Here is a 19,130-nt window from a genome sequence, read left to right as displayed (position 1 = left end):
TGTTAGCTAACTGTTTACCCGTTTCCAGTCTTAATGCTAATTTAAGCTAAATGGTATCTATCTTTTCATCTAAGTCTCGTATCTTATATCAATTGAGTATTTAAAAAAAATCTTTAAAGTAATTGGTTAATAAGTCATTATATTATTCAACTAGACAGCACCTAAGTTAAGCCCCCTGTTTCCTGTCTTCATGCTAATCTAAGCTAACAGGCTGCTGTGAATCCTTTGTATACACCATACAGACATGAGAGTGGTGATGATGTTTTCATCAATTTTATTTTTCATTCATTGTTACATTAACTGTAAAATTAAATCACATCTTTAGAATAACCAATCATGTTGTTAGATCAATCAAATCAAATAGCGCCTACATTTATCATTTACCGCCATTTCCAGTCTTAATGCTAATCTATGATAACATTTTGCTCTCAACAAGAGAGTTGATAGTGTTAAGAGTGATAAAAAAAAACAAAAATTTAGCATCACTGCTTAATAAGCGCTTAAGTTTAATTGCTAATACAAGCTAACCTGCAGCTGGCATTACTTAATATTTACCATACAGACATGAGAGTGACACTGATCTTTTTATCAAACTCTAAAATTGTATGAACAAATCTTTTGTATGATCCTAAATAAATTGTAGATCAATCAGTTAGACAGCACCAATGCTAATAGTTTCCTCCTTGCTTCCAGTCCTTCTGCTTATCAAGGCTTACCGGCCACTTGAGTTTCTTATTATTAACCGTGCAGACGTGAGATTGGTATCAATATTTTCATCAAGAAGGTGAATATGTACTTCCTACAGTATAATATGTACCTATTTCTTTAACAAGCTAGAACTCAATATTGTCCCCACTTAGGCACCTTGACAAGGCAATAACTTCCTGTTGCTGTGGCAAGGTTAAGAGCCTCTTCATTCAAAAGCAGAGGGTGCTGAGATCTATGTGTTCCATTAAAATGAGGAGTGATACAGATCTCACAAAACATGCCAGTGTCAGTCACCAGCACCTCGTATTTCTGAGGCATCCCATCCTCGCGGCATGCACGGGAGACAAATGGACTTTAGACAAGGGCCATTTGCATAACCAGGAGAGAGAAAAGCTGCTGACTCCAGCTAAAATACTGACAGATGGGTTTAATTCCATTACGTGAGCTACTGTGTAGGGATGGAGTAGCAGCTGACCTGCAGCAGAGAGCGGGGCTCCTTTATGTTCACTGCACCAGACCTGATGGTGAAATGCTGGAGAGCTGTGGATACGGATGACAGGCAGATAACAAATCGAAGTCGGAGGTGTCACAGGCCAGGAGGTCAACCTGGCAGATTACATCCCTCAAGGCCACTGACCGCACCTTGAAATTGAGGCGAAAGGTTTGTCAGTTATATGGCAGCTGTAGTCGTAACGTGAAGCAATTTTGGTCGAGCAGCAAGGACAGCTGGATGTAAGCAGTGCTGGAGAGATTATTACATACAACATGCAGCCCCTTCTTTTTATTCAATGTGGTGGATTAGCTGACTCTTGAATTTAAATGCTGTAAATGTCAAGTAGGAAATTGCCATGGTATTTCTGTGCATAACAAAATACACACAGTAAGTAAAAGATTTAAATAAGTGATTTAGGAAATAAGAAGAACTGCAAGTCAAAAAGCAATCATTTTAATTAATTAACTAGAATGGTCCTCAGTGGACCGCATAAGTCTACCATACTGTTTGATTTAATCAAGCCTAATCCATTATCTAACATATTTACATCCAGTAGACCCACACCAAATTGTACTCACTCATAGATACCAGTCACTGAAATATATCTAATGTTTTCTCATCACGATCCATGTATTATTTCCTGAGAAATGAATGATAATTAATAATAATTCAGATAAACATTTAGGGTTTTATTCACAGTCTTTTGGTGACCAAAAATCCTTAATCAAAAATGATGGACTCACTTATTTTTTTCCCAAAACGTGAAGAAAGACGAGCTGGTCTCCGTTGATGTGTTGTATCTACATGCAGCTCCTCTATGAGCATGAATACTGTATACCTACTGCAAGAATGACCGTGACCTGCAGCCTCACAGGTCAGGCCGACAAAATGATCAATGTTTATTACTGAGTGGCTGAACATAAATAATGTTGAAGTACATTTCTGCTTTGCATCAGATTTAACCTCGGCCCTGCTGGAGAAAACCCATCGATCTTCACATTCGTCTTCCAGACATTTAGTGACCATCCAGTATTTTTTTTATTTTTTTTTGCTCCCGGCTCCATCGCTACACACCAGTCAGCCTCGTAATGTCGTCATCATCTCCTCTGTCCCTAACCTATTTTGCTGAGTCTGTGTAGCTGGGTTTCTAATGGGGCCTTATTAGCAGGCCCGCTGCTCAGGGGACGACATTTGATCCTCAGTGGAAACTTCCGATGCTTCGACAAGAGCCAAGAATGACACTGAATACGCCACATGGTCACACGGATACATCTGCTTAAAAACTTGATCTGCAATATGGACAGCATGTCAATAACAAGCTGACATACATTAAGACTGAAACCTAGATATTTTTGTATATTCCTTTACTGTAGAGGTCATTATGTTTGGACCACCATATAACAAAAACCAGTTGGCGTCTCTTCCGTGTTATTTTCATTTAAGTTTTAACTCCATTTGAAAGGTTGCAAAATAAGTAAGCCCCTGATATTGTAAAAGCTTCCTCACAGAGCTGCAAGCATGTCTGTACTTAATGCTTGTGAAATGATGAATTTCACATTTGAATGTTTTTAAAATGAGCAGAAAATGCCGTCTTGTATCAAACTGTGTGAGATCAGACTTGATACTCAGTGTATATCAAGTGGAATATACGGAAAATCAGATCCTGATGCTTAATTCAATTTCTTGGCATTTTTAATTCTAGAACCTGAAAAAAATAAGGCCAAGCAACAACATCAGAGGCACAAATATAAGTTAAAAATGAGTGAGTGGGTGTGATCGTGCTGTTAGTTCAAACGGGTTTCTTCTGGTATAAGAAAATTGCAGGTAGCTTCCTGCAAATTATGTAAAATTTATGATTTAAGGGTAGAGGCATAAAAGTCATATTCATGATTGATTTAAGAATATACAATGAATTCAAATATATAAACTGGTACATAAATGATATAACAAGATTGTTCATCTGATACAGGGGTTCCAAACTACCCTGTGTCGGGTCATTCATTCAGTACCAGGCTGCGAAAACCCACGGACCCTCAGAAATAAGGGGGCTGATATAATGACATTTATGTGCTGCATTGCTGGAAATTTCAAGTAACAGTCTAATGTTAAAAAAAAAACAAGTATTTATTAAAAAGTGGCCAGAAGAATTATAAGTCATGGCTGACGGTGCTGCCGAAAATGATGGAAACACCTGATCTAATATTTCCAACTGACAGAGCGAGAATGAGAACATTTCCATTTATTGCATAAAACTACTCCTTTATGTTCCGTGAGAATCATTATATCCAGGGACCACATGAGCAGTGAAGTCTCCTCTTCCTCTTGTGTCGTAGAATGTGTGTGTGCTTCTTCATCTATTTTCTGCAGGAGCCCTGACAGTAAACGAGGGCTGTCAAGACGCAGCTTGTCAGGGAGGAGTGGGAGACAGACACAGGACCACTTTGTCCTTCCTGATCTCGGGGCAATATGCCTTCCATCTCATCTCCTTGGGGCGACAGGCTACACGTCTCTCGCCTGAGCACGCACGCTCCTTAAATGGCTGAGTTATGTCATCACCAATCAATGCCAAACTTCACCACACCCTTTCCGGCCCTTAATCTGAAAATGATAGGCCTTTGTGGAGCTCGTCTTGCATTCTGAATGAGACCTCTGAATATAGCATTTTAGATTTATATTTTAGTGTGATGAATCTTTCTCGCTTGAGGAGAGAGTCAGACAAAAATGACAAACAGCTCCACAAAGAAAATTTGTCCTTGTCCAAACAGAAAACATCAACATTTCTGGTTTCTTACACATAAAAGAAAATATTCTCACACATACCGAACCACTGCCTCCACCTGCTGGGGCGACGGTGCCTTGCAATCGCACACTGACAGACAAATCAAGACCCTCAGAACAGTAGAGATTTTTAATAAACTTTTCAATTCACAAGTCATATTGCAGCTGACATGATTAGTTTTTATATTATCAAAATCAATGCAAAATGCAGTATCATAAATATATGGCAATCTCATATATACTTTTTTTTTGTACATATCCATTTCAAAAGGTCCCTTAATTGTAAAAAATAAGTGTATACCAACCTAAAACTCAGATGGAAATCTGCAAAATTCGGCACAGTATTTTCTTAAGAGAGAGATTTTAAATACAAGCTCTTAGTCTATATTTATTTAAAAGGACTGTGGCTATAAAGTGAAAAAGATTGCTTTGATCTTTATTGCTAAACAGACGTCCTGATTATCTTATGAGATATCATGTAACCACGGGGTCCACGCGATGGAAAGGTGTAATATTTTGACGTATATTCAATTAAATAAAGGATATAAAAAGGCAACATTGGCAAAAAAGCTGAAGCGTACAGAATAAGTGCATTTACAAAAAAATAAACTTCCTCTGAATATTTAAAAGATACAAATGTGTGAAACTGGAGTGTGACCGCCTGGCTTGTGATAACAGAGCCAGACTCCGTCAGGTGAAGGAGTGTGAGGGTAAACAGGAGGACCTACATTTTTTCTTTTTTATAACATCCCTCCGTCGATCACACTCATTGATTTGATTTGATTTGATTGATTTTTGTCTCTCAGTGCCAGTCTTCATCGTCATCATCCTCCACCTCAGATGAGTCTTCCTGGCTGCTGCCCTCTGCCTGCTCTGTCACTCCATTCCCGTTTCCTCTCTGATGGACCGCTGCTGCTGCCGCCACCGCCGCCGCCGCCGCCTTCCTGGCCCGGGCCTCGGCTGCTGCCTTCTCCTCCTCCTCTTTCTGGCGCAGCGCTGCAGCCTTCTTCTCCTGCTCTGCGTGACTCTTCATGTGAGCACTCCGACTCTTGACTTTATAAAACACCCTACGGTATGAGAAGAAGATTATGCGGCTTTACACACAACAGTACATTTGGAACAACTCTGGGACAAGGACTGAATTTTAAAGCAACACTCAACATCAACAACAGCTTCAGAATCATGCTGATGGTTCAGTGTCTTGTAACGGGGTCACTGGTGTCTCTGTATCAGCCACTCTTGTTTCTGCACCATGTAACTTCAGTGAGAGGGTCGGATCAGTGTTACATCCATTCTTTCAACACATCACATTGTTATGACGTATTGAGTTTGGTTTGTTGTTGCGTGTGACAACTTGTTACAGACCTGGGATTTGTATTCATGACAGATGTTTCACTCAGACACTATGCCAAATCGCACAAAATGTCAATTTCTACAGAATGTCGCTTCAAGTTAGAGTTAAGAACAAACTCAATCTGCCATACCTGCCACATTTCTTGCATGGAAATACTGCGTCGGGGTCCTGCGGGGGCTTCACCGGCGCTTTGCTCTTCTTTGCTGCAGGCTCAGCCCGAGGCCTGTGAGCTGGTGCCGGGTGATGAACCTTATTCACAGTGACCGGCTCTTTCAACATGACCATTGTTCCTGCCTGGAGCACCAAACATAAACAGACGTTAGTTGCTCTATCAGCTGCATTGAGGGTTTGAGTTATAGTCTTTGTTGGGGGGTCTCTGAAATAACTAATCCTCACTAATGTTAGGGGCAGAGAAGGACACATTATAGCTTAGTGGGTCAAAATCACACCTGGCATTGAATGCATCTCGATATGCGTCTTCAGTGACTTCCCCTGATCTACATGCAAATATAGCACACCTACATCACTGGAAGGGATGTAATGTTGTTTATTTGTTACACAAAGACAGAAATATATTCATGTAACTTTTACTGAATTAACTGGAAAGTCCAAATAGAAATAGAATTTTTGAATAGAACTTTTGTTTCTTCTCATGCAACAACTTTAAAATCAAGTGTTTTGTAAACACACACACACACACACACACACACACACTTACATAGTCATGAGCCTGTAATGACTGAGCAACCCTCGCCTGCTGGCTGCTTTCATGGCTCTGCTCGTAAGAGGAAACCTCCTTTTTGTCATCTCCATCCGCCAACTTCGACTGCTGTGAACTCTGTAACCAGAAATCATTTCACAAAATATATGAATCATCTTTAGAGTTCTGATTCTAAAAAAATCTTAAAAAAATTATTTAGGATTATTTTATCATTTATTGTTTTCTGGGTTTTCCTTTTTTACATTTTTGATATTTTAATGTGTTTTTCACATTTCAATGCAACTGTCTGAATATTAAGATTCAAAGTTCATTAGTTTCATAAATTGATCTTAAAATAACTATTCATCACAATTACTTCTGACAGAGTCTAGCATGCAAGAAAAAGTAGTTACACGACAGGTCTATAAAGCTCTCTCGCTACCCCTGTTGATACACAAAGTGCTAAAAATCAATGCTATTTCAATGCTTTTCCACACATTAACATAGTACATTCAAGCCACCTTACCTTAACGTCCACCACGGCCTCCTGGTGCTTCTCCTCTGGAGAATCTGGGGGGCCGAAGGTTAAAATCCCATTGCGACCAACCTTCACCTGTTTCTTGTAAGTGTAGTAAAACTCTACACACTGAGCCACAGTCTTACTCCGCACCTTTAGAAATAAGACCAAAAGACCAAATGAAGACCACGTTTCCCATTAATCCAGTTGTTTCCTGTCACAAGATTCGAGTTTTTGCATATAATGGTTTGTGTGTTGGTGAGTGTCTTTAAACCATCTCATCCCGACTTGAAGGAAAACTTAATTCATCCATTTAAAGTAATGATTAGGTACACAGTTTGTAATCAGCAATTTTACACATCCTACAAACTAAAAAATTATAAGTCAACAAAAGGATGACAATTAGTCAATGTTGACTCACACAGACTGTCCTTTGCTTTGCCTACTCAGCTTTTTATACTACAGCCAGATCAATATATTGGTTGGCTGAGGTCATTGTCCAATATTGGTCAAGCTAAGATATATCAGTGCTTGGGGATCATTTATAATTACCAAATTTCAAGTAAAGTTCATTGTTTTAGTGCACAGACGTCATGTTTCAACTGTAAAACATCCTGCCTCCGTTACATATCTTTGTCACAAGTGTTTACCAACCACATTTATGAGATCATTGCAAAAATATGGGTGTATATTGGCCGATATATATATATAAACATGTTTTGCTCTCTGAGCATTGGTAAAGGCAGGGTGAGGCTCTACTTTAAACTCTGTTACTTGACTTTCTGGCACAAAGTCCTAAGTTCAAGCTTCTCCCATGTGTGGACAAAGACATCTGGCACTAACAATCGCCACACGCATAAAACAATGAAACAGGAATATAATTTACATGTAGATGAACATAAAAAAGGCATAAATGCTTTTTTATATTAAAAAATGGATGCCATCTTTGTACATGGAGTGGACGTCACAACCATGTGAACAGTCGTCCAGTCTGTTAAACATGAATTCTGTCATTTCTGCCACTAGGGGGCTCTCTATCAAAACAAAACACAAAACATGTGCAGTGTTTTTTGGGAGGAGTGACAGGGGCTAAACCAGATCCGAGGAATAAACATTCATATCATATTCTGCTCTGATCCGGAGACGTTTACTGACGGGGGGAGAGGTCAGAGATTACTTCTTAACTTTTGGGATCAATCCGTTGTCTGTGTTTATGTCCCCTTACTGTGATGGTGACTGCTTCACTTTTAAGCACTTTTGAAGTTTTATTCACCTGAAGTGTTGTCTCGTTCGCCGACTTCCCAATCCTAGAAGTAGCTGCGGTGACTTTATCAAACGCACCGTTACCTTGAGTAAACTTGTGGAACATTTGGGATAATATAAGTACACAAATCAACAAAATATAGAACAATAACCTAGTCGTGGTCGGCATTTTAATAAAGAATTCCTACATATTATATCTTTAACAAAAAACAAAACGGACATTTGCTCTTTTCATTGCATTATGATAAAAAAATTCCCTAGTTTCTACAAGAGTGTCTGACTGGAGTTATTGGTCATGGAAACAACACCATCTGGGCGTCCACCGTAAACCACACTGAACTATTGGCTTCGGACAGGGACCATTCTTTGGCCACGACATCGCCATCTGATCAGTTTTTGCTGGGATGGTTTAGGTGTTTGTCATAAATAGCCCTCTTGTCCCGTTTGCAACAAGACCTTTTCTATTACATCTGCATCTAGCTTCATATTGTAACTTAATGCTTCACAGTTAAATGTGGTAATGATGTATTTTGTAATGAAATGCTACACAGAGCACAATTCAATTAAAATCAAATGCACGTTTTCTTCAGATTCATCTCCATTGTTACAGGCAAAATTAAAGAGCATACCAGTTTCTGCACCATGAAGAAGTCCTTCCTGTAGGCAGAGATCCCCTTGTTGAAGTAGCGCTTCTCTTCTGGAGTCCAGCAGTCGGAGCCTGTGAGAAAATCAGATGCAGTAAAAATTTGCCTGGTGCTCACAAAAGAGAATGAAAGCGAAGAGGGTCAAAGGAGGAAGATGAACAGATGGGGGCAGGTTTTATTTCCCTGTCATGTCAATACTCACCTGAGTAGTGATAATTTGCCAGTTGATGGCCTCTGGGGAAAACCGGGTCCTGAAGCATCAAACGTCCCAACGTTTCCTAAAAAATGAAAAATGATTCAATACAATCTTCTTTATTTGAGTGTTTAACTGTGAAACACAACAGTAACAATTACCAATTCAAAGTTAAAATCACGGAATATTTTCTAAATGCATGCTACTCAAGAATATTTTAGATTTTGACTGTTTTTTTTTTTCCTTCTGTGTTTTATATCAGTTCTTGTGCAAATGAAAGATCTTTAAAGTTAAAAAGGTTCAAGTCTGCACCAACAGAAGCTCCTCTCTCCCACAGAAAACACTGTTCCCAAAGTGCCTGAGACGCCTCGTCAGTAGCTCCAACTTTAATTTCATGACTCTGTGACATCACGCTGCATCACCATGCTGTGCATTTGCAAAATCCATGCCAATAGTCATTGCAGAAGTGAAACTAACTTGAAGCTGAAAACACAACAGAGCCGACCCAAGACACACTGAGCAGTGCTGGCTCAAGCGTGTGTGAGCTGACCAATCAGAAGGACACTGGGTATTTGGGAGGGGGGCCTTAAAGAGACAGGAGCTAAAACAGGGCGTTTCAGACAGAGGGGAACTGGGAAAACTGAGAAAACGGATGCGTTTTTGAGCATTAAAGCATTTAAAGCTATTCTAGAAACAACCCAAAATAAAATGATGAACCCAAAAATGAGCTGAATGTCTCCTTTAAAAAGTGATTCTGCAAACTGAATTACAGCAGGTTGAGTGAGTCATCATAAGTCACTATACTCACAAGGAAATCACCTCCACATTCATGTAAACAGTGTAAAACCAGCTCTTGGTTGGTCCCTCCACCTCTGAGCACACTGGAACAAGCCATGTGCATAAAATCCTCCACTAAAAATAAAAATACACAAGGTTTGAAAGAATTAGTGGGGAGGAGATGGTGACAAAAACCTCTCACAATTAAAAGAACAACAAGGGACAGTGAGATACTGACTCCTCTCTTGATGTTTGAGGTTGGAGTCATCCACAGGGAGCCAAACCAAGTCAGCCTTGTGCTGGTCAACCTGGGAGGAAAGTTGTTCTTGTAACTCTGGAATTTCTGCCTGGTACTTCAGCCCGATATTGATACGCCTGGACAAGTAAAAGAACACAGAGAGTTATGGTGATACAAGTGCATTTCTGATAACCTGAGAGGCATGTTTACTTACGGTTCGAGGCTAACAGGTGTGGCATCTGCGATCAAGGGCAGGACAGGAGGAGTGATATCTGAGCTCGCTGCAAACACAAAATAACGTTTTTAGTGACTAGCAGGCCTCATTAGAAGAAATTGTCAAGACAAACACAACGACTAAGACGTACTGGACCGCAACAGGCTACGTGTCGCAGATTTGGGCGTAGGTGGTGGCAGTGGTGGCAGTGGTGGCAGTGGTGGCAGTGGTGGCGGCGGCAGGATTTGGTTGCCTGCAATGTTGGTGAGGATGGTGGAGAAGTAGAGTCCCGAGCCCTCTCGCACAGGAGACAGGATGGGTGGAGGCGTGTACGGGGGCAGGGAGGCGGGGTGGTCCGGCAGGCGCACTGGAGAGCGCAGGTTGCTCTGGTAGGAAGAGATGCTGGAGTAGAGGGATGGAGGGATGAAGGTGGATGGTTTGTGCGGCGGGATGATGAGAGGCTCGGGGCGAGGACGGCGCTTGAATTTGGATTTTCCATCTTCGTCAAGTCCTGGATCGCTTTCCCCATCCTGGATAGACAAAGGATTGAGGATTTTGATCAGACGTTTCATTTGTGTTCTTTCATATCAGTGTCATGGAAAAGTTAGATTTTAATTGTTTTATTTCCTGATAATCAATTGGTGTCAATTGGTGAGGATTGGATGTTCAGGGTTTGTACAGCTTTTTAAGAGTACAATTCAATGTGCAGAAACTTTCAAGGTACCTAAACTAACAATTTTCTGACTCTTAAATTCCTTTATCATTACACATGATCTTTAATCTCCGGATCTGGACTCCTAGAATCCCACTTTGGTTTTAAAATCTTCCGTGTTTCTGAGGTCTCTAGTCTGGCAAGTATAAATGCAGTGAGCAATGAAATGTTCTACTGTCAGATAAAGAGCTGTCAATCCCTCAATGAGATTATTACCACTTTTTCTGTGCCACATCACTTGGACTGGGCGACAAAATCAAATATCATATTTTTGACAAAACACTTTTTATATAATCGACGTTACGACAATATTTTAGGAATGACTGTTTGTACTTTCACAAAATATTAAACATAATGAGATTTTTGATAAATAACCATCAATAATGTGGCTATAATGACAAGTGGGTAAAGACAAGTATTAGAACAAGTAGAACTGTTAAACTGGTAAATTAAGAAAATTACATCACTCTATTGTAATTTAGCTTTTTTAAAAAGGTGAAATATGTAAGAATTAGCCGTCTCTTGAAATTATACAACGAACAAATAGGTGGCAGCATATCACCAGGGTAACAGCTAACCATTGCTAACCGTATCAGCCATTAGATAGTTAGCTCAGTTAGCCAGGCAGCTAGTGATCCTGACTGGGAGCTCGGAATGGTGCCAACTTCAGTAGATCAAAGTAGGTCATTGCAACAAAATGCGTAGAAGTATTTGACATAAAGTCAAAAATTTTCTTTTTTTTGTTTTCTAAATGTTTAACAAAAATTCTTACATATTGTACCTTTACAACCAGGAAAACACAACACTTATGCCATATTACGATATAACAACATCCAAAATCTAACGATCGAATATCAGTATTTTGCCTAGCTCTAGTGGAAAAGTCATTGCTCGTAGAGGCAGTTCAGAAACTTGCTCTTCCAGTGTATTTCTAACACAGCGGCTGCTAAACAAGCATGAGCTGCAGTATTGAACTACAACTGATGTTATCACCAGTAAACACATCTGTCGCAAACAGTGCTTATGTAGGTCATATAGAGGCATGAGTACTAAATTGAGGCTGTTTCATAATAACCAGTTAGAAGTTCCTTGTACATTTGATGACCATGACATAAGTAAGACGTGCATCGTGCACTTGCTGAATCAGGCTGCACTGTGAAACTACACACCCAGCTGAAAACAGCTGTTCATGTAGTTCAGGTTTTTGGAGAGTGAATGAGTCATGTTATCTAAACCGCGGCACAGATGGGATGGGATGTTTTCACAGGTAAAAACTCGTAGGCTGGATTCTTTTAAAGTATTTTTGTGCTCATTAGAATGTCCAAGAGAGTCTCAAGTTCCATAAGTAATAAACATTAACAACCCTGACTCATTCACGCTTCATTGTGAAATGTAACTAAATGCAAATACTCAAGAACTGTGCTTAAAAGGAGCAATATGCAAGAATTGTAATTGGTCAGTTAATTGTGTTGAAAAAGTTAGCATGCTAACAAGCTAGCTCTGCTTGTGCAAAGCTGTGCTGACGTATGAATACTATGAGTCCTCTGGTCCTCCGAGCTCCAATTCCAGACTGCCAGCTGAACAGTTAACTCAGCTAACTAGCTAATGGCAGCTACACTTGGCAGCACTTAGCAATTACTCTAGTGATATGGTGCACTCAGTTTTGAGAATTCATTTGAAAGGTGGCCAATTCTTACATACTGCAACTTCAAATAAAATCTAGGGACACATGTACTCTACTTGAGTACTCTCATTTGATGTTACTTACACTTCTACGTCACAAAAGACAGGGGTATAATAAGTGAATATTCGAACGGTTAGTGGCAGGCTAATAGGTACCAAAATAATTAAACTGACAAGACATTAATGTGTTATTTGGTAAGACATTAATGTCTTTTTGTTACCTTTAGACTTTTACTAATTTTTTAATTGTTAAATTGCACCTTTGACTTGAGCGACAAATTGGAATAGTTTTTCTACCACCGTAGGACTGACATATAAGAAGCTGGAGTGAATTCAGACTATCCTTAATCTTTGGCAATCAAACCTCATCCACTTACACTACTAACCTGGCCAAAACTCTCCGTCATGGAGTTCCGGAGCGACCGCCGACGAGCCACTATGACAGAAGGTTTGCGATCGGGCAGACTTGCAGGTCGCTCGGCCGGGCCAAGTCGTCCATGAGCCCAGCCATCCTGAGGCTCTGTTTGATTCCGGTGCACCGGCACAGATACAGGGATAACCAGAGGCACCATGGTGGCCTGTTTGCCTGAAGGACCGTCTTCCTGTTGCGGCAGAAAGGGAAAGAGGCAGGGAAGATGAGGAGAGATGTAAAAGAGAACGTAACAGGGAGAATGGGGGAGAAGCAGGGAAAATAGATAAGGGAATGAAATATAAAAACAGAAGGAGGTGGTGTGACTCCAAACTGTCTTCTGAAAAGGTATTTTTAAATTAAGAGTGTTTGAGCCAACTGCAACACTAACTTCCTCCCTGAAAGAAAATGTACATGTATAACTCATAATGCATTATGTTAGTGCTTAGAATTTTTACTATCAGGGCTCAGGGGTGCAACCATTTTGGTCACACATGCACGCGGAAATCTTTCAAGTGCAATTCAACATTTTCATTGGCCGCACCAGTTCACCTGAAATTTAGCCAGTGTTGCCAGTGTAACCAGTTTAAAAACGTATTCCAGAGCCCTGACTATATATCTTTAATTGTCTTAATAACCAAAGTTTTTAAATATATAAAATAGATAAAAGAGAGGTGACAAGCAAACCCTAACATTTAAGGTGTTTGAATTCTTAATCTTTTTTAAATGAATAATCAAGTCAAATGTAGGGCTGGGTATCAAACTTACTTTTATGGCACGGACCGAACTGCCTCGATACTGTTGAGTATTAAATTTCAATACTTAAGTAGTTAATCTCTTCAGTGTCAGTGAGCCAATAAGAATGTAATAGTACTGGTGACTGGCTGTCTTGAGGCGTGCGAGAAAAGGGGTAGTTTATAACAAGAGACGGAGCTCACCAAGTGTAATCTAAATATTTTGTCACAATGGATTTAATAAAACTGGTATTGAAAACAGTATCATTCAGGAACCATTAGCGAAAGTATCTGTGACAAAAATGTTAACAATACCAAGCTCAAACAAAAGAACTATTATCAAAAGTGCTGACCTACATTTTTGTAGATGGATTGATTGATTAATTGACTATTTGTTTGGGCTCTAAATAACACAACTGAGAACAAATAGCTAATTAGTGGCTACTTTACTATGCATTCACTGTGAAAAATGTTGATATTATGTAAAAAAAAAATAATAATAATAATAATAAATATAAATAATCTTCAGCAGTGCCTCTCACGGATGTAACAGAAGGATTACATTTTCTTTTATATAAATGAGCTGTTATTTTATTACAACATATTTCCATGGGAGTGAACACACCTCCCTGGTATTTCTGGTCGAGCTGATAAAATTTTCAGTGAGTGGCGGAGAAACGTATAAATCAGTTTTATGATTATACGTCAAACAGAGCTGAGGACCGCAGTTTGAATCTCACCTCCTTACAAAGAGAAGTGCTGCTTGTTGAACACAATACGACAGCTCTGACTTGTGAATAGCAATATTAAACCTGTTTGGTGTGCGTTAGCGAGCATAGCTGTTCGGGTTGACAGCTCGGCCCCTCCCTGGCTCTGCTGAATGACTGGGAAGGAGCCTGAGGAATGTGGAGGTGTGCAGACATGCAGCTGCTCCAACTGTGCATCCAGCATGCCCACTCCGCACAAAAACCTATGACGAGCCTGATAAACCCCCCCAAAGGCAGCGCACTAAACGTCCTGGTGCTAAGAAAAACTTAATTTATCTCGTTTTTTGTGCTCGTCTGTTTAACGAAGGTGCTTAAAAGTAAATATAGAAGCCAGTTGCAGTAGGTGTGTCACTAGAATGCAAACAGTGTAAATCCTGTAGAACAAGGTTAAGAGTATCACCTTTGTAGAGGCAAAATTTCAAATCCAAAAAGTCTGCTGCATAAAAATGTACAATATAGCATGACTGCGCACGCTTGTAAAACAGCCTGCCATAGCGAGGACTTTGACAGCTGGAGCCTATGGAGAGTGTTTTGTAAACCATAGGGAAGTGCTGCATAGAAACAGGGTTCTTCCTCTTTGTACAGCTGCTTGTCAACTTCGTCAACTGAGAGAATTTGCTCTTACATGCACAAATTAGCTGATCCTGCCCTTCTTACTTAAGTAAACTGGGCCTAAAGCAGCTATTGATAAACTGGCTTTTGTAAACAAGAGAGTGATTTGTTTTAACCCTAACCATTTTAGCGGGCTCCATTTTTGACGCCTGCTGGGCCAGAGTCTCCAGGTTGATCTCCTTCGATGCCCGCCTTCTCCTACTGGTGATCTGGATGACCCCTCCTGTCGCCGCTTGGCTTTCCCCTCCTTTCACCACCCGGATGCCTGCCACTCCGTTCTGGGATGGTGGAGGCTCTTTGGATGCATGAGTCCACACGTTAGTCGAAGGGGGACCCAGCGGGGACTGGCTGTCTCTGGAGAGGCGCCGCGAGCGGCGAGGTGCGGCCGTTGGCGTGTCCAACGGTGAATCAGAAGGCTCTGAAGGATTTGTGGCAACCTTTTCAGGCTCTGGACTGGGAACGGCTGGCGCATTGGTTTGAGCGCCTGGTTCCTGCTGCGGCTCGACTGACTGGAAGCCTTCCTTATTAGGCACAGTGTCAGGCGGATGAGGCTCAGGGGACTGATAAGCCACAAAGTTTTGTGTTTGTTGTTGTTTTGGTTGCACCTGTAGTTGCGTTGTTTCTTGCTGCGGCACGTTTTGTTGCTGCAGTTGCTGCTGCTGTTGTTGCATTTGCTGAATTTGCTGCTGACGCTCCTGTAGCTGCTGCTGGTGATATTGCTGCTGCATTTGCTGCAGTTGTTGCTGTTGCATTTGATGATGTTGGATTTGTTGCTGCTGCTGTTGTTGTTGCTGTAAATGCTGCTGCTGCTGCTGCAACTGAAGTTGATGTTGCTGGTGCAGCTGCTGTTGCTGCTGTTGCTGCTGTTGTTGTTGCTGCTGGTGATGGTGATGCATTTGTTGCTGCTGCATCTGGTGGAGCAGCTGTTGTTGAGTTTTAGGCTGCTCGCTGTATGGCAGGCTCGCCACTCCCTTGTTGCCCGGAAAAACTGAGTAATAACCGGATGAAAACTGCTGCTTGCTGGGCCGAAATGTTGCCTGGAAGGGTTGCAACATGGGCGCCTGCAGAGTGTGAGGAGGCCCGTGGGGCTGACCTTGGTGCTCCACACCTTTGTGGGTGTGCTGGTAGGCCTGCAGCTGAGCCTGGTGCATCGCAGCCACGGCGTGCTGCTCCCACTCAAGCCCCCTCCCCTGAACTTGAGCCTGGTTGGCATCTCTGTATGCCTCGACGGGCGCTCCTGGCAGCTGATTCTCTACCCCCATCGGCAGAGCTACACCCTCATGGACTCCTTTGTGGAACGCCATCTGACCTCGGACGTTCACCCCGCTCATATAGGGGCCAAAGTTCTGCCCCCAGGCCGGCACAGGGGCCTCCTGAGACCAGCCGGGGGCCTGTATGGAGTCCTGGTGCATCCACTTTACAGGAGCGACCTGTGGATAGTGCGGTAGGCTTTGGGGCCCCTTCTCTGGGTTGTAAACACCAGAGATGCTAGCAGAGTCGCTGTGGCTCGAGTCTGAGGCCGGAGGTCCGATGCCATAATAAACCTCCTGCTGCACAGGCTCTTTCATGGCTGCAGCCCGAAGCTTGCCGCTCTTGTCAGTATTAACTTGAGGAGGAAGACTCATAGTAATATTAGAAATGGGAAAAATATTGGAGTCAGAGCTCTCAATCTCAGTTATTGCCCCTGTAGTGTGCTTTCACTGCCTGTGGCTGAGTAATTCTTTGTTTAAATCTGTATACAGAGGTATTTGGGAGGAAATATAAATCCCAGAGGAAAAGTGCAGGGTGGGGAGCATGCAACCCTCCTTCCAGAATCAAATCTGAGGCTTGCTGTCCATTCTTCTCGTCCACTTTATGGTGCCGGACCTTGTGAGAGAAAGGAGGGGTTAGACACTTTTGTTTTTTTTCTCGCAAATAGGACAAGCACACAAAAAGTTTTTGAGTCGTCTTTCAACTCGCGTGCAGCAAAGAGGAAATCGAGGCCTACGCAAGCAAACAGCCCAGTGAGTAGAGTGAAAAATCAGTCAGACAGCGAGTCTGTTGAGGTTAACCTATGTTTCGATAATCACGTCCAGGTGCGTGCAGAGAGAACGGTGAGAGCCCGAGAATAAGTTTGGAAGCGGCAGCAACAAGGAGGCGCCTGCAGGGCAGCTGCCATTTGGCACAACAAGAAATACAGGAAACGAAGGGACTCGTGCAATCAGCCGAGCGATAGCCACTGATGTTATGTTAAAATTCAGCAACAAGGAAGCGCCAGAGGAGCCGAGTGCCGTTGGGCAACATAGCGGATTAGTACACGTTAATAAAACACAGTGTATGTACCTTATCAGTGGTGCACGGAGCTCTCCATGGCCAGCTCCATGGAGTCACTTTGGTTTCGATCAAAGTCGACTGCATGCAGCTCCATGAAGGGATTGTGCGCAGCAAATGTCATAACTCTGACAACTTTCCCTCGAGTTTCACAGCGCGCAATATGGCGAACGGACGAGTTTACAGTCCCGAGAAAACATAATCCAAAGTCCGGAGAGGCTGGGAAAAAAGGCTCGTTTGCGCTGAAGTTCAACAACGCTGCACGGTGTGTATCCGTGGAGCCTTGCGCTTCAGGAAAACATGTCCACAACTTTCTCTCTCCGCATCAACGAGTAAACCGCACATGAGACGGCGACTGCGTGACAACTCCGCCGTGCAGCGGCCCGCTCGGGTATAAACGCAGATTTCAACGGTGCCTCTGCAGAGACCCGCGTCACGTAAACTCTGAGTTCCGGTTTATCCACATGGGATAAAACGCTGCGAAACTGCGCACACACGCAGAAAGTTGTGCACCCCGGAACGCACCGCCTCACCCCAAAACAGCTCAACTCACGTCCTGTTGTCCAATCCGGTCGTCTGGCCACTCCCAGAGCTGTATCCGTGTACGTTCGTTTTGCTGTCACGGGCTGCCCCCGGAGGGCGGACACTCAGCTCAACACACGGAAAAAGCTTGCGGTTAGCACCAGGGCCGTAGACAGGATGTTTAAACACTGAGGTCAAGGCCCAGCAGCCCCCAACATAATGCAATCTCCATTTAACTCAGTATGCACAGTTTTGTTTTCTTTTTTATGTTGTTTCTCAACGTGTTGTTTTTACTTGATTATACTTTTGCTCTCCCCTCTGCTGCTGTAATAATGCAAACATCCCAGTTGAGGGACTAATAAAGGATTATCTTGTTTTACAATTTGCAAGAGAACTTTTAATTTGATTACATCTTCTCTGTTTAAGTCATTCAAATCATCCATTATTTATTTATTTATTATTTTGTGCTAATTTCAACCAGTTGTATAAAACATATAGAAAGCTGAGTGTTTTCTATTCCATACCTGCCAACAATAGGCTTTGAAGTAGTGTTTGGCTCACCTGTAAGTTAGTGACACTTTGGTTCCCTTGACAAAATCCCTATGAGATTTCTCTATGAGATTTATTTTTTTCTTTTTTCACCACTTTTGGGATTTTGAAGCGTAAATTCAAAGAGGAGGAGGGAGGAGAGAGATGCGCGTTTTCTTAGATGGAAATACAGTCATCATTTTGAGTTTGTGTCCACTAAAGTTAAGAATATTAAGGTTCGTTGTACACTCTGTGCTGGCGACAAAGTACTATCAAGCTTCAAAAACACGTCAAATTTAAAGAAACATTTGGAGTCGCAGCACAGCATAGTTAAGTTTACAGAGCAAGTCCCACCAGGTGGTGTTAAGCAGAGAGCTGCGAGCAAAGCCACGGCCTCGACTTCTGCAGGAGGCCCCCCACCTCCCAAACAACAATAGCTGGACTTCGGTGCAAAACAAGTAAGAGGGGGAGAGTTGAGGAGGAGTTGGGAAGTTGGTCGGGCAGTATGTTGCAGAGGAAATGCTGCATTTAAACACGGCTGACTCGCCCTCGTTTGGTGCCATAATAAACAAGATCCCTACTACTATCAATGCAGTGCTCGCGTCACTGTTAAAAATGCACTTCCAATAAAGTGAGTATTGGCAAAACCGGTTGTCATTTTATTGTTGAGGCAGCGGGGTGTTGTCGGCAGCTGCTGAATGTAACTAATAAAGTAATCTAACTTAGTTACAAGTAATCAGTAAAGTAACTAAGTTACTTTTTTAAAGGAGTAATCAGTAATCAGATTACTTTGTCAAGGTAACTGTGGCAACACTGCAACTTGTGTAAAAAAAGAGTGTAATGAAGAAAAGTCACTGCAAGTGAGAGCAACGCAGGGTTTGCCATTTACTGATGGTGATCATGTGATGTCTTTTAGAGCAAAACACCATTGTGACATCTTTGTCACTTTCCACTATGCAGGGTGGGTCAGGTGG

The 19,130-nt window shown here is 42.0% G+C and overlaps 1 protein-coding gene across 2 annotated transcripts; it reads right to left on the bottom strand.

The window, feature by feature from the left end:
• Positions 1 to 4,094: 4,094 nt before the first annotated feature.
• mideasa (mitotic deacetylase associated SANT domain protein a) lies at positions 4,095 to 17,630 on the bottom strand. Of its 2 annotated transcripts, XM_030405907.1 has the most exons (14): positions 17,119 to 17,630; positions 14,919 to 16,662; positions 12,661 to 12,876; positions 10,031 to 10,409; positions 9,880 to 9,946; positions 9,666 to 9,802; positions 9,459 to 9,562; positions 8,660 to 8,735; positions 8,443 to 8,531; positions 7,824 to 7,907; positions 6,560 to 6,703; positions 6,052 to 6,171; positions 5,464 to 5,627; positions 4,095 to 5,046 (listed from the first exon to the last, which is right to left on the bottom strand). In XM_030405907.1, exons 2-14 carry the CDS (start codon positions 16,419 to 16,421, stop codon positions 4,782 to 4,784), a joined length of 3,348 nt encoding a protein of 1,115 aa, XP_030261767.1. In that variant the 5' UTR covers positions 16,422 to 16,662; positions 17,119 to 17,630; the 3' UTR covers positions 4,095 to 4,781. The 2 variants fall into 2 exon arrangements, with proteins under 2 accessions (XP_030261767.1, XP_030261768.1); XM_030405908.1 differs by lacking the exon at positions 7,824 to 7,907 and having other exon boundaries at positions 17,119 to 17,629.
• Positions 17,631 to 19,130: the final 1,500 nt, after the last annotated feature.

This window comes from Sparus aurata, chromosome 22 (genome assembly GCF_900880675.1).
Source record: "Sparus aurata chromosome 22, fSpaAur1.1, whole genome shotgun sequence".
In the NCBI taxonomy this organism is placed as follows: Eukaryota; Metazoa; Chordata; class Actinopteri; order Spariformes; family Sparidae; genus Sparus; species Sparus aurata.
This window is presented reverse-complemented; position numbering and strand designations above follow the sequence as displayed.

Bases quoted from the DNA above. Each gene is read 5' to 3' on its own strand.
- mideasa (XM_030405907.1), bottom strand. From the start codon at position 16,421: ATGAGTCTTCCTCCTCAAGTTAATACTGACAAGAGCGGCAAGCTTCGG. The intron at 12,877-14,918 runs GTTAGGGTTAAA...CTGCCGCAACAG, and splicing joins AAATGGAGCCCGCTAAAATG to GAAGACGGTCCTTCAGGCAA. The intron at 5,047-5,463 runs GTATGGCAGATT...CTCATACCGTAG, and splicing joins CCATGCAAGAAATGTGGCAG to GGTGTTTTATAAAGTCAAGA.